Source organism: Mastomys coucha, unplaced genomic scaffold (assembly GCF_008632895.1).
Source record: "Mastomys coucha isolate ucsf_1 unplaced genomic scaffold, UCSF_Mcou_1 pScaffold6, whole genome shotgun sequence".
In the NCBI taxonomy this organism is placed as follows: Eukaryota; Metazoa; Chordata; class Mammalia; order Rodentia; family Muridae; genus Mastomys; species Mastomys coucha.
Window position 1 is genome coordinate 118,102,479 of NW_022196912.1, and position 16,760 is coordinate 118,119,238.

At 45.5% G+C, this 16,760-nt stretch overlaps 1 protein-coding gene and 1 pseudogene across 1 annotated transcript; both read left to right on the plus strand.

Annotated features, from left to right (window-relative positions):
• Positions 1-3,792, plus strand: part of LOC116081105 — a 12,414-nt pseudogene extending 8,622 nt beyond the window's left edge.
• LOC116079721 (serine protease inhibitor A3M-like) lies at positions 3,125-10,279 on the plus strand. Its single transcript, XM_031355635.1, has 5 exons — positions 3,125-3,340; positions 5,264-5,917; positions 7,395-7,665; positions 8,598-8,748; positions 9,664-10,279. The coding sequence occupies exons 2-5, from the start codon at positions 5,281-5,283 to the stop codon at positions 9,853-9,855; spliced, it is 1,251 nt and encodes a 416-aa protein (XP_031211495.1). The 5' UTR covers positions 3,125-3,340; positions 5,264-5,280; the 3' UTR covers positions 9,856-10,279.
• The last annotated feature ends 6,481 nt before the right edge of the window (positions 10,280-16,760 follow it).

Genomic DNA, 16,760 nt, shown 5'->3' on the forward strand with positions numbered 1-16,760 from the left:
CTCCAAAAACGCAGAGCTGCCTGTATCTGGTATTTGTAGACGCGCCGCTACGAACCAAACCCATCAAAGGCACTTAGTGTTATGAATTTTCCCCTTAACATTGCTTTCATTTAACATGCAAACATAAGTTTGGGTATGCTGTGCCTTCATTTTCATTGAATTCTAGAAAGTCTTTAATTTCTTTCCTTTTTCTTCCCTGACCAAGTTATCATTTAGTAGAGATCCATGAGTATGTTAGGCTTTCTGCTCTTTTCTTGTTATTGAAGTCCAGCCTTAGTCCAGATGGAAAGGCTAAGTGAAGCCTTTAGACTTTCCTCTGCCAGGAAAAATAGTGAACCAAAGGCAGACATATCCACATATGAAGGTTAACACTAACTCAGGGTTAGTGTTAGTGGGTCTATCTGGGCTCTAGAGACAGCACATTCCTCACTTGAATGGGCTGCTCTGCCCATTTACCAAGTGATTGGAGAGCTCATAGATTTCTAGAGGGCTGGGGCAAGAGAAGGCTCCTCAACAGATCCAGGCTGCTGTCAAGGCTGTTCACGAATAGAGTCACGTTATGGGAATTCTGAGTGCTTGTGAGAAAACTCCAAGAAAACAAGACAGGAGTCTTGTGACCTAAGGTTTTTCCAAACACTAAATTGTTCTTGGATTACGATTGACAGCTGACTATTGACATTTGTTTACATGCCTCTATGGAAAACCATGGGTTGGTTTGTATGTTTTTTATTTGTTATGTTTAAACTACTTGCGGCTTGTCCTTGTGATTGCACACTTATTGAGGTGACTCTGTTTAACCATCTGAGTATAAACTGGATGATAATCTGAACAAAGTTAGCTATTGCATGAGACTTTATTCTGCTTCATTTTTAGGATCCCTTGTCCCAGGTAGCACCACCAACTAAATTGGTGACAGACTCCTGTATTACCATATTATCTCAGCTTCCCATCATGAACTAGCTGTTGTTTGACCCACTAATGTTATAAATTAGGATATGGACAGTAGTAAGCCATTATTAAAAGGAAATGATATTTACATGATCTGACACAAGCAGGTCCTGAAGACACTACATAGTTACATAAAGAAGTGTTCCAAATGACTATGGTTTCTACATTATTGATAGTGATGTCTACTGCTAACTATGCACCTAGAGCCTCATGATGTGTACTCTATGATCCGTTCACTGAAGCAGAGAATACTAGGGCCTGTTTTACTGATGGTTCTGCAACTTATGTAGGCAGCAGTGAGCCATGGCCAGATGGAGCATTGCAACACTTAGAGGGACAACACTGAAGACAGAAGCAAAGGGACATCTTGGTTGGTAGAAATTCAGGCAGTACTCATGGCCATGCATTTTACTTGGGAGAACACAAGGCCACATGGGCAGTTCTTCGCAGATTCATGGATACTGCCAATAGATTGTCAAGGGTTTGCAAAGAGCATATTTAGAAAATATATGAGAAAGAAATCTGGTAAAGAAGGATGAGGAGAGATCTCTCCAGATGGGAGAAGGATGTGAAGATATTTATGTCCCATGTAAATGCTCATCCAATGTGGCTTCAGCTGAGGAGGAGGTCAATTATGAATTAGTTAGAATGAACCATTCTAGGAGCAGTCAGCCTCTTTCCCTGGCCATCTCTATGATTACTAATAGGCCATTGAACAAGGTGGTCATGGTGACAATGATCAAGGTTACCTAGGGGCTTGTCAACCTGGACTGCTATTCAGGAAGGGTGACCAAGACACTTGGAGGAACATTCCACAAGCCATAATGTCTATCTCTGTGGTCATGGGGAAATAACTAAGTTTCCCTGTGTCTCAGTTTCCTCTTCCATGAAAGGAGCTGATAACAGTATATAGTTAGAAGGCTGTCACAGGAGTCACAGAGTGTGAGTGACAATCTCTGTGTCCCTGTTGTCACTAGAGGCCACTCCTGAAAACAGGAGCTGAGTGAACGCTGCCTGGATACTTTCTGTACAGGTGTACACACATTGATGCTTTGCTCCTTTCATTTTGGGTGATGAAGGTGGAGGTGTCCATATGCCCCGTGAGGTTGGTCAGCTGGGAATGGAGAGAAAGGCTACTACTCTACCCTGAGTAGGAGTGCTAGGGGGAGAGGAACTGCTCTCCATGCCCCATGCCCTGCAGGACTTTAGGCTTCACCACTATGCCACATGGAGGCAGATCCAGAAAAGGGCAGTAGGTGGCAGAGCCTAGGACCTGGAGGAGAGAGGGAGTGAGGCAGGAACTGGGCATTAGGTAGTCACAGATATTTGGAATAGACTCAGGACAGCACTGGGGCCAGCAGACCCTGAACTGTAGACTTTGAAACTGTGATTCACACCAAACCTTTGCTTTGCTCAGTGGGTGATTCCAGATCGCTTACTTTGATTCCATTGGTCAGGATGTGTGTTTTCATGCCAATACCATGGGGTTGTATTATTATTGCTCTACAGTACAGCTTAAAATCAGGGATGGTGGTACATCCAGAAGTTCCTTTATAGTAAAAGTTTTGTTTATGGCTATCCTGCGTCTTTTGATTTTTCCATATGAAGTTGAGAATTGCTCTTTCAAGGCCTGTAAAGAATTGTGTTGGAATTTTGATGGGAGTTGCACTTAATCTGTAGATTGCTTTTGGTAAGATGGTCATTTTTACTAGGTTAATTCTACCATACCATGAGTATGGGACATCTTGACATATTCTGATATTGTCCTCAATTTCTTTCCTCAGAATTGAAACTGTTGCCCTGTAAGGACATTTCCTTGTTGGTTGGAGTTAAACCAAGATATTTTATATTAATTGTGGCTATTATGAAGGATCTTGTTTCTCTGAGTTCTTTCTTAGCTCATTTAATATTTGTATAAGGGAGGGCTACTAATTTTCTTAATTAGTTAGTTTTCATTGTTCATTTTGAAATGACTCAGGTTATCAAGCTGCAGCACCACTTGGTGACATGTAGGGTAGAGATCATGTACTCCAGTTTTGTTTCTGACTTCTGCCCCTTTCAACATTGACATTGAAGTATTTGGTAAAAAGGAGACATGCCCAGGAGATCAAATGTGCTTCTGTAGAGAGGAGGTGGAAATTGGCCCATCAGGAGGTAGTTCTGATAAAGACTACAAATCCAAGTTACCAGGAATCATCCTGTCTTCCCCAATGCTAATCTGTATACAGAGCACAGCTTGTCCCTGCCAGCATTTTGTAAGAGGAGGGAGGAGCCCTTCGTGGGGATAAATAGGCATCACTGTGCACTGGGGAGATGCCAGGCAAGCGGCAACCCTGAACATCAGGAATCAGCGATCACAGACGCTGGCAGCTGGCTGGTATCAGCTCTTCAGGTAATGCCCAGGGTTCCTTGAATCCAGGGACAGAAGGAACCTTCCTAGGACTCTGGAATGGCTATGGCCTACAACCTATGTTTGTGGGACTGGGACAAGGGCTTTGGTGAGATACTGGGATAGAATCAGGGAACATTTCTGGGGCTCATAAAATCTCTCTGATCTGTTTCTCTTGCCCGTGGAAGATGCAGAGACTGTGTGTTCTATGCGCATGGACAGTAAATGGAACATGCTCCTCTGACTCCACAGGAGGAAGTTTTAAGAGATGCCCAGCTTGCATGCTGCTGTCATAGCTAGGATGAGACAGCACTGTTGCAGAATCACTCTGGATGAGGCGGCAGCTCTGTCTTACTCACATCACAGAGGATATAGATGCCTGGGAGTTTGAGATTCCACTTCCCTCTTAGATCCCAGATCCCTTGGCCAAGCTGACGGGCTTCATCCTCCGCTAGGGAATCAAAGATAGCTCAGTCACTGTGACACATCTCTCTTTGTATGAACCAAGCAACCTCATTCTCTAGAAATAATCTTGGCAGAAAATATTGTTTAGTGCTTTTCCAAAGAAATGGTTGCATCAGTCTGAAAGTAAAGCACAGGGTAAAGGCAGCCAAGTTGTTGAGGTCGCTAGCTCATCTGCAGGCATGTCACAACAATGGGGACAAGTGGCTTAGAGACAACACACACCACTGCTTCACCAGATCCCTGTGTGCTCCTCTAGTCTTCTCTACCAGCCTTCTTCCCTTCACTTGCTCCTGCTTTCTCTCCCTCTGCCTCCCCCTATCCCTCTATCCCTCCGTCTTCCTATATCTTTGCCCCTCTTTTTACCCATTTCTCTCTCCTTCCTCTCCCCAAACTTCTACTCTTCGAGTTTTTCTCTCTCCTCTCTCCTCCTTCCTCTCTTTTCACTTCTCCCTCCTCTCTCTTCCCTCCCTTCTCTCTCATCTTGCTTCTCTCCTCTCTGCTCTCTCCACTTCTTCCTCTGCCTCCCATTCATTTACTATCCACCTTCACCTTTACACCTGAACAAATGGTCAGAGGCTAACGGTAGATAGCCATGATTGTAAGCTTTCAAATGTAGTCCATTAGAATGCCCGTGGCCCCCATACTGGGTGAATATAGAAAAGATGGACCCCTAGACATTCCCAGCAACCACTCCCAATGCCCACAACAAGCCATCCACTTATGAATAATGTAACCTGGGCCCCTCACCAAGCTTCAGAAAGAGGTCTACCAATTTGCTTGCTTCTACATAGCCAACATGAAATCTGGTCCAGATAGCACAGACTTATACTGTTTCTTCTTCTTCCCACCAAGAGTCCTTCCAAGCCTGAGATACAAAGCACCATTTGGTTACCCGGCAAGACTGAGAGACCATTTTCCTATTTGTCCTTCTACTGCCCATTCTCATGGGTCCAGGACTTCTGCACTGCACCAGAAATCTCTCCTGCGGCCTCACAACTAACCCTCCCTACACCTAGCTTCATGCACCAAATGAACTAAGATTTCTCAGACTAGTCATAAAAGGGCTAATATAGGACCTGTGATAAAAACCACTCCAGGGTTCCAGAGTTCTGCCTAATGAGAGAGCAGCTGAAAATGGCACAAGTCCAAAGTACAGACAGGGCTCACCCATCCCCTACTCCTATACTGGCTTGCTCTGTAACATTAACATGTCCCTTCAAATCTCTGGATCTTGGTTCTCTAGTACAAAACTTGGCTTCCTCGATAGCACTTCCTCCATATTAGTATGGAGTTCATGATATATAGTACTGCTATCTGAGAGGCCACAGCACCTCCCGTGGGAAGTCACAGAGGCAGAAAGAGCAGCAGAGCAGAACACAATGCCAGCCAGGGGAGAGAACTGGGAGATGTCCAGAACACCAGCTGGTCCTTCTAGACTCAAAGGATGTTTTTTTTTTTCAGACTGCAGAACACAGAAGATGGCCTTCATTGCAGCTCTGGGGCTCTTGATGGCTGGGATCTGCCCTGCTGTCCTCTGCTTCCCAGATGGCATATTGGAAAGGGACACTCTACTCCATGAAGACCAAGGCATTGGGACACAACTGGACAGTTTCGCATTGGCATCCATCAACACTGACTTTGCCTTCAGCCTCTACAAGAAGCTGGCTTTGCAGGATCCAGATAAAAATGTTGTCTTCTCTCCACTTAGCATCTCAGCTGCCTTGGCCATCCTGTCCCTGGGAGCAAAGGGAGACACCCTGCAAGAGATTCTAGAAGGTCTCAAGTTCAATCTCACAGAGACCCCTGAGGCAGACATCCACAAGGGATTTGGGCACCTCCTACAGAGTCTCAGTCAGCCAGAGGACCAGGTAAAGATCAGCACAGGCAGCGCCTTGTTTATTGAAAAGGGCCTAGAGATCCTGGCAGAATTCCAAGAGAAGACAAAGGCTCTGTACCAGGCTGAGGCCTTCATGGCCAACTTCCAGCAGCCTCCTGAGGCCGAAAAGCTCATCAATGACTATGTGAGCAATCACACCAAGGGGATGATCAAGGAACTGATGTCAGGTCTGGATAACACTGTAGTCATGGTGCTGGTGAATTACATCTACTTTAAAGGTAAGAGTGTCACTGCTCAGGAGTGGAGGGAAAGGATCTTGGCTGGATACCTGTGCTATAAGATGATCACTGAAAAGGAGGGTCCTGGTGGGATGGGGACTTCTCAATCATTAGGAGCTTAGAGACAGTAATGGGAACAGAGAAGGTAGCATAGACCACAACTAGGGAAGGGCCCTGTGGGCAGTTACTGTGCAGTACTTCACCTCTGAGCCTTTTCTGTGAAGAACTGGTCCTGGACATGGAGAAGCAGGAACTAGATAAGAGCCACTAGAGATGGGGAAGTGTCAGCCAGGCAGGGTTTTGTGTTTAGAGTCTAATTGATTTGTGGAATTTTGTTTTTCTAAAATAACTAGCCATTTAGCCTCCTGGTTCAAAACATACTCCTGGTTCAAGAAGTCTGATGAAACTTGGATGCTAGATAGTTGGAGTTTCAGCTGGATATGTTATAGATAATGGTACTGGGAGAAAATCCAGAGAGATACCACACTCACAACATTCTCCCTGATAGAGACAGGGAACAAAGTGACAGCCCTGGTGTCTGACAGAAGTCATGATGTAACCAGATTTTGGGTAAATCTGGGTTTAATTAAAGTTAGTCCAGGGTAGATGTAGGGTAGGTCTAGTCTTTTGGAAGAAAATAAAGATGGCAATGGAGATGAATATAGGACAGGAGGAAACAGGACAGGAGGACCAAGGACAAGAGGACTGTAGGACAGGAGTTCAGGATGGCCCCAGAGCTGCTGTGGCCTGGGAATGGTGGAGGCAGACTGACAGCTTGAAGGGTTATATTGCAGGACAGGGCTCTCTCAACTCTCCCCAGACTCAAGCTCAAGTGCTGCTTGGTGTGAGGTGGGAATGTATGCCTAGGTTACAAGATGCCAAGAGCAAGGAATTGTTTCATTATCAAGTCTCATAATGTACATTGGTAGTGGGGACAGAAAGTAGAATTTTGGGGAAAGCCTGAACTGGTATGTGTGATTTTTGGAGACTGTCCTGCCCCATGTGTGAGTGAGGACTCATTACCCATGTCTTAGCCAACAATTTATGTATTATGAACTACTCGTGATGTTGGAGAACACAGTCTGTGCTGTTCTCCTGTCCCTGAAACTTGTCCCACAAATCATTCATTCCCCTGAGGAAGATGGGAGCCTCAACCCTCCCCTGCCTCCAGTCTCACCACCTTCACTCTTGTCTCTCCTACACGCTCCACCTCAGATTACTGACTGTGTCAGGAGCTCAAGCAGCCAGGCTGTGGTTTTAAATTCCCTTTCTAAACCAAGCCTAGAGACAACCCTCATAGCTAGCAGCTTGATCAACTACCAAGCTTTATCCAATTCATTATACGTTATACGAAAGCACACTCTGAGTGACTGAAGATGATGGATTGCTGTCATAACTCAAGAGCTGAGCGTAAGTGGGGAGGAAGTATAGTGTTTGTACTGCTGTTACAACATGATCATATTTGCCTCACCTTTAGGCAAATGGAAGACGCCCTTTGACCCCAATGTCACATTTGAGTCTGAGTTCTACTTGGATGAGAAGAGATCTGTGAAGGTGCCCATGATGAAAATTAAACTGACCACACCCTACTTCCGGGATGAGGAGCTGAACTGTACTGTGGTAGAGCTGAAGTACGCAGGAAATGCCAGCGCCCTGTTCATCCTCCCTGACCAGGGCAAGATGCAGCAGGTGGAAGCCAGCTTGCAACCAGAGACCCTGAAGAAGTGGAAGGACTCTCTGACATCCAGGTGAATGCCCATGGGAACCAAAACCAAAATGGCCTTGATCCCTGTCCTGCTGTGGCATGATGGCCAGTGTCCCTGTACCTCAGCATCTCACAGGTACCCAGTGTAATGGTGTAGAGGCCCCAGGGGACAGGTGGAATTGAGTCGAATTTCCCTCTCCTGATTATGTATTTTGGGACCTGAGTTGCTGTCCATTTTGTTGTTCACAAGATGAGATCAGCTAGAACAAGGAGCTGAGTTTTCCTCCCTCTAACAGGTTGTAACTTATACGAGATTTAGAGTGAGTTGGAAGGCAGAAGGGATTGTGATTGACAGGAGATGAGCTCTGAGAATCAGCTGTGCACTGTGGAACCATCTCATCCTCTCAACACCCATCATTCACCATACTCGGAATAAGACTTGAAGACCTACTATGTGCCATCTGATATAGACTCTGAAAGTATATCAGAGACTGAAGCACAAATGTACCCTTTGAGTTCCTCTTGTAAATGAGGAAGAAAGAGTGTAGGAATGAAAATTAAATTAACCATCGTTTAGTAGGTTAAAATGTGAGAAAGGATGAAGTTAAAAAGGGGTGTGTCCAAGGATTAGGAAAGCTGGAGTCTAATGCACTGTGCAATTTTAAATAAAGTCTTGTTAGAAGATGTTCTAGGATTGTTCCAGCAGGGGAGAATTGCATTTGTGGATCTTGAAGGAAAGCATTCTCAGTCAAGGAACAGCTAGCACCAAGTCATGTTGTCTGTCTACTGTGCACACTCTCAGGCAATGATGAATAGGTAATGCATGAAGAAGAAAAAGTCAAGTTGTCTAGGCATGGGTGAAAAGAGGGCTTCTCTCCACTGAGAGGGCTGTCTTTGGAAAGAGTACCCAGCAATAGGTGGATTGAGGGGGCCATGGAGTCCAGGGATTCTTACATTGCTATTTTTTATTCTCAGGCAGAAGATTGAGCTCTACCTGCCCAAGTTCTCAGTCTCCACTGACTATGAACTGGATGACATCCTTTCAGAGCTGGGCATTAAGAAAATTTTCTCCAAAGAAGCAGACCTATCTGGGATCACAGGGGCCAAGAACCTGGAGGTGTCTAGGGTAAGACAACAAACACAAGGTGCTTCACATTGGGTTCTTAATGTGGATGATGAAGTTCATGTGGGCATGTGGGGATGATGCATGTTGAGAACTCCTATATTTCTGTGGTTCCTTAACAAATATCCATCCTCTACACCCAATACATAAGATCACCTTGGTGACCATTGTGGGGAAGGGCCTATAGTTTCTTTGTAGAACCATAGATGCCATCCTGTTCTGCACCACAGGGCAACACACAATACACTGCAGGGCCATACACAATACACTATACGGTAAATCACTTCTACCTTTAACTTCTGCACTACAGCCCAGAGACAGTACTTCTTGGCCAGCACACAGAATATTCATATTAAAAGTAATAACAAGGGATCTCTGGCAATTCTGATGAAAACCCCAAGAATAGGAGAGAAGATGCCTTCTTAGACACTCATACTACATTCCTAGGTGCACAGCCTGTCAGTGACAAATGTTCTGTCCAATGCTCACTCAGAACCCTAGGCTCGGATCTGTACAAGCAAGATGTGGCAGTCAGGGAATATGAAACCATGTGTTGTGCTTTGCTGTTGTATATCCCAAGGAGGCTGGAGCAGGAGGAATAGGGGGACCTGTACTGCTGGCCAACACCCTGGCGGTTCCCTCTGACAAAGTAGGAAGGAAACCTGTGGGGAAACCCTTGCCATTGCCTATCTCTGCTTTCCAGTTTGTAGTTCCTTTGAGGGCATCACAGATTCAGACACTAAGCAGACACAGAGCCTGCCTTATCTCCTACCCTGAGCAGAGATTTGGAAATTCAGGTTTAGAGCTCAAGGAAGGATCAAGGAAATTCCCCAGCAGAGAGGCCAGCACTCACTGCTTACTCCAGACCCTCTCTTTACTTTCTGGTCTCCAGTGGGTGATGTGTTTCTCTTCCCACAGGTAGTCCACAAGGCTGTGCTGGACGTGGCTGAGACAGGCACAGAAGCAGCTGCTGCCACAGGGGTCATTCTTCCTATTCGTAAAAGATTAGAAGAAATCACTGTGAAATTTGACAGGCCATTCTTGATGCTTATCTCTCACACAGGTGTTCAGACCACCCTCTTTGTGGCCAAAGTCACAAACCCTAAGTGAGCCTAAAGCTCCCCAAGTTCTGATGATTGTGCCCAGGACCCTGGGGTAGAGTCTGCATGTGGATCTCTGTGTCCATCCTGGCAATCATGCTCTGATTGGCTGTTGCAAAGATGGCTTAGACAGTGACAATGACTATCTCTGTGGCTCCCACATGCTCAGGAGCCTTTGTACTGTCACTGTCAGTCTCTCAGGCCTCTTGGGAGCATCTGCACATGTTCCTGAACCTGGAGTTTGTCTTTGTTCTTCTTCCCTTGAGTCTAGTACCCCGGAGCCCCAGTAGCTAATTTCTGCCTGCAAGGGATGGAAGGTATTCAGCTATAAATCCTGGGACCCTAACTCATGTTTCAGTCCCAACCTCCAACAGCCACCCCAGCAGGAGAGGTGCTTGATATTGGTCAAGCCCTCTTACATGCAAATAAAGACTCTCAGCCCAAACCAATGAGAAATAGCTGCTGTTGAAATCTGAATGACCCCCAAAACTGCATATGTAGATATCTTATCCAGGGAAGTAAAGGGCACAAATGATCTACCCATTGTCTGAGCCTTTTGTTCTAAGAGCTGTAACACTGGGGAAGAGGTCTGCTCTCCTGAAAGGCGGCCTGAAGCAGCACTGCACTCCTCAGCACTCAATCATCAGCCTCTCCTTGGCCCATCCTGACCCAACTCAGTACAGGGCAGAGCGGAGAAACTTAGAGGCCTGGATGACATGGAGGAGACGGCCTCGCCCATGCTTGCTTTCCTTCAGTAGGGCTCTTGCACCAGGTCGGGCCAGAGATCTCCATGGAAAGCCTCTGGCACACAGGCCCACATGTGCCCATGCACCACCTAGGCATTGGTTAATACGGCCAGTCCTAGTATAGGCTCTGAGCACATCTGCCTTCACCTTCCAGAGTCTTCATGGGTCCATGCTAGCTTCTGGGCCACCCCATGAGAATCAGGCCCAGAACTGAGATGGGAACCTGCTGCACTGAATGTCATTTCAGTATCTGAGAACACCTGGTGCCATGCTCTTAGGTCATGCTTTCCCCTCTGCAGGCTGTGCCACTCAGTGCCCCTTGCAGGGTCCTCTGACTCTGCCTACATCTGGCACACAGTTGAAGCCCAAACTCAAGTATCTGCATGAGCCTAGGGGTCAGACCAGCTCCTCTCACCCAGCACTCCAACTCAGAGCAGGATAGTGGCCTCTCTCTAAGTTCCCAGCTGACCAACTTCACACAAAAGATGAACACCACCAACCAAAATGAAGAGGTGGGAACAAAGGATCAATAAAAGTATACCTGCACAGAAAGTGCCCAGGTAGTGTTCCCTCAGCTCCTGTTGGCAGTGGTGGCCTCTAATGACAACAGAGTAGTAGATATTGTCACGTACTCGGTGACTCCTCTGATCTACATGCTATTAACAAAAGTCCCTTCTAAGGAAGAGGAAACCAAGGCACAGGGAAATTTAGTTATTTCCCCATGACCACAAAGGTAAACATTGTGGCTTGTAGGATGCTCTTCCAAGTCTCTTGATACCAGAGAAACAATCTCTCCCAAGTTGTGACTCTGCTCATGAGGCATCACTGTGGTAGGCAGGAGTATGATGAAACAGGGCTCTGATACTTCCCAGAGAAGAACGAAATGGCCAATGGATCAGGTGTCATCTCTGCTGAGGTGGATGCGAAGGGGATGAGAAATTGCTCAGATAACCAGAGAGAATATTTTGGGCAGGCCATTTCTGAGGACCTGAGAGGAAGTTGACTTGGGGGACAACACAGTAGAGTAATAGTGGAGCAGAAGGGATAGGAGTGGCCACAGGGTGGCAAAGAGCCTTGAGGACACTAGAGAAACTCAGAGCCAGAGGGAGACTTAGATGGATTAGACAAAGTTTCTCACTTGGAAAAGGTTACAATGCAGAAACTGCGTTGTGAGAGGTGAGGGAGGAGTGCCATTGTGGGCAGTTTCAGTGAACATCCGGCCATAGCTGGAGAGGAGAATGGATGATTCAGCTCAAGGGCTTAGCTGGCTTGCTGTCTCCATGGAGGAAGAGAAGAGGTCAAGGTGCATGTGGCTTAGGGCACCTGCTGTTCATGGAGAATCCTCTGGACCTGGGAACACAGCCAGTGGTGTGCATAGACAGTGACAGCCATACATTCAGGTGGAGATTTGATCAAGTGTTAAGGCTCCTGAGAACACCTATTGATCAGTGGACATGAGGTTATCAGAGAACTGGAGGCTGGTGGGCCACTCAGGATCCCAGTCCCTAGTGAGCAATCCCTTCAGTGACAGTCATGAGGTGAGAGAAGGGGACTCATCTATTGAAACAATCAAATGTCCCAACAGTCTTCCCAATGTGTCAGGGCAATGTGTCAGTGGCTGTTGGGAGGGTGGGATGGCAGTCTCAAAAGGAAAATCCATACATCATGTCCTTTCTTCCTTGCTTTTGCCACATGGACTGCCAGTTCAAATTCTAGTGTGGGACAGTCATTTTGCGGCTTTCTCCAAATTTTCTGACAGAGGTAATTGCCAAGTTCTCATGTCTACACACCAGAGAATAACTATGATGGACCATTATAGGATAGAAAGTAACAGTAGGGACAATAAATATAATCACTCTCAGGGGCCTTGTTTCTTCTTACACCCTCCCCTCACTCTTCCTAACACCCCTTCAGCCACATGAGAATCATGCACCAAAACTGAAGCATATGAAGAACATTTGTCCCTCTGGGTTGTGTGTGGTTGGCACAGCCCAGGAAGGCACCAAAGTAGCTTCCACTAGAATCAAGATTGACCAACCTGCAGAGAATGCTGCTATCCAGTTTTTGTTCAATAGGTCTTCCATTGTGACCATGCTCTCCCAAAATACTAGCACATCCATTCTCAGGGAATAATTATCACCCTTAGGAAGATATTCAAGTTGGAACTTTCCAAGCAGAATGTACTAGGCTGCACATCCCCTAAAACCATCAAAGGCCAACCCAAGAACTTTCAAACATGATGACCAAGGAGAGACAATACACAGAGAGTGGGTCTGTTGGCCTCTGGTCAATGTGACAGCACACCTTGGATAACTCCCTGAGAGATGCAAAAGACTGGGTGAATCACAGTTTCAGAGAGTTCAGTCCAGGGTCTGCTAGCTCCTTTGCTTTGGGCCAGAGGACAGTCAAGCACAAGAGGACATCAGTGCATTGAAAGAGAGTATCAAGAGAATGAGAGTTGGAGGGTTAGCTGGGTGGGTAAAGAGCTGGACCTAACACATGAGGGGACCTTACCTTTATACCCTGAAACAGAATCACAGAAGTGTGCTGACATAAATTTCTGATCCATACTCTTGGGAGATGGAAATAGGTGGATCCCTGGGACTCACAGGCCAGCCACCCTAGCCAATGAGTGACTTCCAGACCTATAAAGAGAACCCATTCCAAAAACCAAGGCAGTTGGGAAATGACCTTTAACCTCCATATGGATGTGCACATGGATACACACATTCACATTCATGACCACACAGAATCACAAAAAGTAAATGTTCAAGAAGGAACAAGAGGGCTGGAAAGTTGGCTTAGTGCTGGACTTCTGGCATAACTTACATATGTGAAGTCAAGCCCCAGCACCATGAGACTGAGGGGATTCCCAGGATGGGAGGAACTGTCTGCAGTGCAGACTTCTGTACCTAGAACTGTGAAGAAATCTAACAGATGATGATAACAAAAGCCACTATTCACACCACCAGAAAGGCTTCACACCACCAGTCAGCTGCCTACAGAATGCTGACTGCTACACCCTGTGTGAGCTTCAGTGTTGGGCTCTGCTGCTGGCAGATATGACACTCAGCAGCAGAAGGAGCCTGATCAGCCTTGATGAAGAGAAGCAGCCCATCTTGTCAAGACCATGCATAGCTTCCATTCCTGTCACATATGACCAACTTGTTCATTGGCCAAGTGGCAATAACAGAGATGGCTGGAGAAAGAGTCTGACTGACCCCAGAATGGGTCATTCTGTCTACTTGGTTATTGAACTTCTCTTCAGCTGAAGTCACACTGGGTGAGCATTTACGTGGGACATGAGTATATTCACGTCCTTCTTCCATTTGGAGAGATCTCTCCTCATACTTCTTTGCCAGATGTCTTTCTCACCAAATTTCCAGTCACACTCTTTGCAAGACCCTGAAAATCTATTGACTATATCCATGAATCAGTGAGCAATTACACCTGGTCATTTCTCCTCCCAAACATGTCTGACCATGTACACTGCCTGAAATTTTTCCCACCAGGTGATTTCCCTCTGCTTCAATCTTCAGGATTCTCCCTAAAAGGGTTACAATGCTGTGCCTGTCCACGGCTGGCTGGTGAATGCATAACATGGAGAACCCTCAGTAAAACAGGCCCTAATACTCTCTGCACAGTCAATGGATCATAGGGTTCACATCATGATACTATGGTTGGCAGTAGACAGCATTGTCAATAGATCAGAAACCATAGGCATTTGGACAATTGCTTCATGTAACTTTCTAGTGCCTTCAGGACCTGCATGGGTCCCATCATGTATTTACTATTTCTTTTTATTAATGGTTTGCTGCAATGTGTGTCCTACTTTATGACTTGGTGGTAAGAATATGCCCAGCTCATGATGGGGAGCTCAAGTTATGGGGTAACATAGGAGCCTTTCTCCTCAACAGCTAAAGTGGTACAACCTAGGAGAATAGAGCCTAAAAATGAGGCAGACAAAAGTCTCATGCAATAGCCAACTTTATTCAGATCATCAGCCAATTTACTGAGTGTTAAGAAGAGTCACCTGAGTAAGTGTATAATCACAAGGACAATACACATGGGGCAAAAAAAAAATGTTTTTCCATAGAGGCAAATAAACAAATGTCAATACTCAGTTATAATGAATAATCAGAAGGAAAGTCCCTCCTGTCCACTCCATCTGGGAGAACCATATTATTCTGTGTGTTTTCAAAAACAACTGAAGTCACAAGACTCTTGTCTTGTTTTCTTGGTGTTTTCTCACAGGCGCTCAGAATTCCCCTAACATGACTCCATTCAGAAGCAGTCTGGACCTGTTGAAGCGCCTTCTCCTGCCCCAGCCCAACAGAAAGCTATCAGCCCTCAAAGCCACTTGGTATATGGACAGAGCAGCCCATTCAAGTGAGGATTGTGCTGTCTCTAGAGCCCAGATAGGCCCACAAACACTAACCCTGAGATGCTGCATTTGATTCACTATTTTCCTTGGCAGAGGCAAATCTAAAGGTTTCTCTTAGCCTTTCCAATCCTAATGGCCCTCACTCCACAGGTCAGGGGACCAAGGTGAGAATTCTAACAACTTCAAAGTATGTTTGTCCCAACTACATTCTGAGACCAGGAAATAAGCACAGGATGAGTTCAGGGACCTACTGTGAGTCACAATTCAGCCAAAACTCCATTAATCATCTGACCTCCCTAAACTCCTACTTTAACTGGAGGGCCACAATGTTTCTTGGGTCCTCTTGGAATCATTGTCATTTCAGAACAAGTATCCAATAGACCCAGGAAAGTCTGATTGTTTCTTTCCTCCAGTGCACAGTTACCTGTTGGCATATTTTAGGCTATTTTACTGGGTTCCTAGCTCCCCTTTCCAAACATTATTCTACCCTAACCCTTCCAAACCACCCCCAACATTAGGTAGTCAACAAAGATTGTTAGAAGGGAAAGGAAGCACAGACCTCTTTAGCCTACTTGCTGCTGAGTAGGGGTGTCAGGCATCTAGGGGAAAGGCCAAACTCTGCCATCAGAACATCTAGCAATCAAGCAAAGAGCAAAATCTACAACAGCAGGGGGAGAAGCCACCTCAGGGCTCTGGCATTTATATACTTTCTCAAGAATCCTCAGAATTCCAAACATAAACTATCTTCAGCTGACAGAATCAGGCCCCAACAGAACATGAGACAAATCATAGTTAACTGTTATGGGCAATCTAAGGCAGCCCCATATCCCACACTTGGGATTAGAACAAAAACATTTAGACAGAACATAACTGGGTTTTTTAAGAAACCAAAATTCTCATTACAATAACCCTTATAAAAGGCTGATGGTCACTCTAGGGAAGGACTGGAGAAAGGTAAACTGGAGAGATTGTATCAAAGTCCTTACTTGGGGGAATCTGGCCATCCCATCATTCAAGGGCTCCGAGACCTACAAATTGACTCAAGTCTGAAAATTGGTTCATAGGCCAAGATTGGTTTTTGCCTATCATTTTGCCTATCCATTTGCCAATGGAGCCTTTCATTTGTTTGAGAATGTTTCTGCTTATACAGATCAAATAAAAAAAGCTTTTTATCAATTCCACTGTTGGAAAATCCAAGATTAATTAGCCAGTACCAATAGTTAATATGATTCATACAACCAGAAACAATACTTTGCCTGTGTTAGGTCATTTAGGACATTTGCTGCCTATTTTGATAACTAAGATCTCCTTGCCTTTGCTGATTCAGTTCATCCACTTGGCTTCTGCTACATCAGGGGCCAAAAAACTCATTACATTGAATTCATCCAGCTGAACAGCATGTCTCTAAACCCGAGGTCTGTCGCAGGAAAGGGTGACCACAAAGTATTTCTAATGTGCTGTTGCCCCTCTCACCATTTTTCATGTTACAAGATTAGTGAAGAGCATCTCTTCTGAGACACCCATTGTGAAGGATTAGGTTATACACAGCATACCCACACTAGCATTACAATTTTCTTGAGCCTTAAACCCCTTCATCATCACTAAGCCAACAAGTATCATACTTCTCCAACTCTCTTTTAAGTAGGAAGTATTTTGACAAATGTTTCAGATAACCATATTTTTAAATTAGCACCTTTTAACTGTCTGAGTTTCCCAATTAAACTAGAATCTCTACTGACTGAACTCATATCAATAACCTCAGCATGATCTAGTTTTACATTCCTT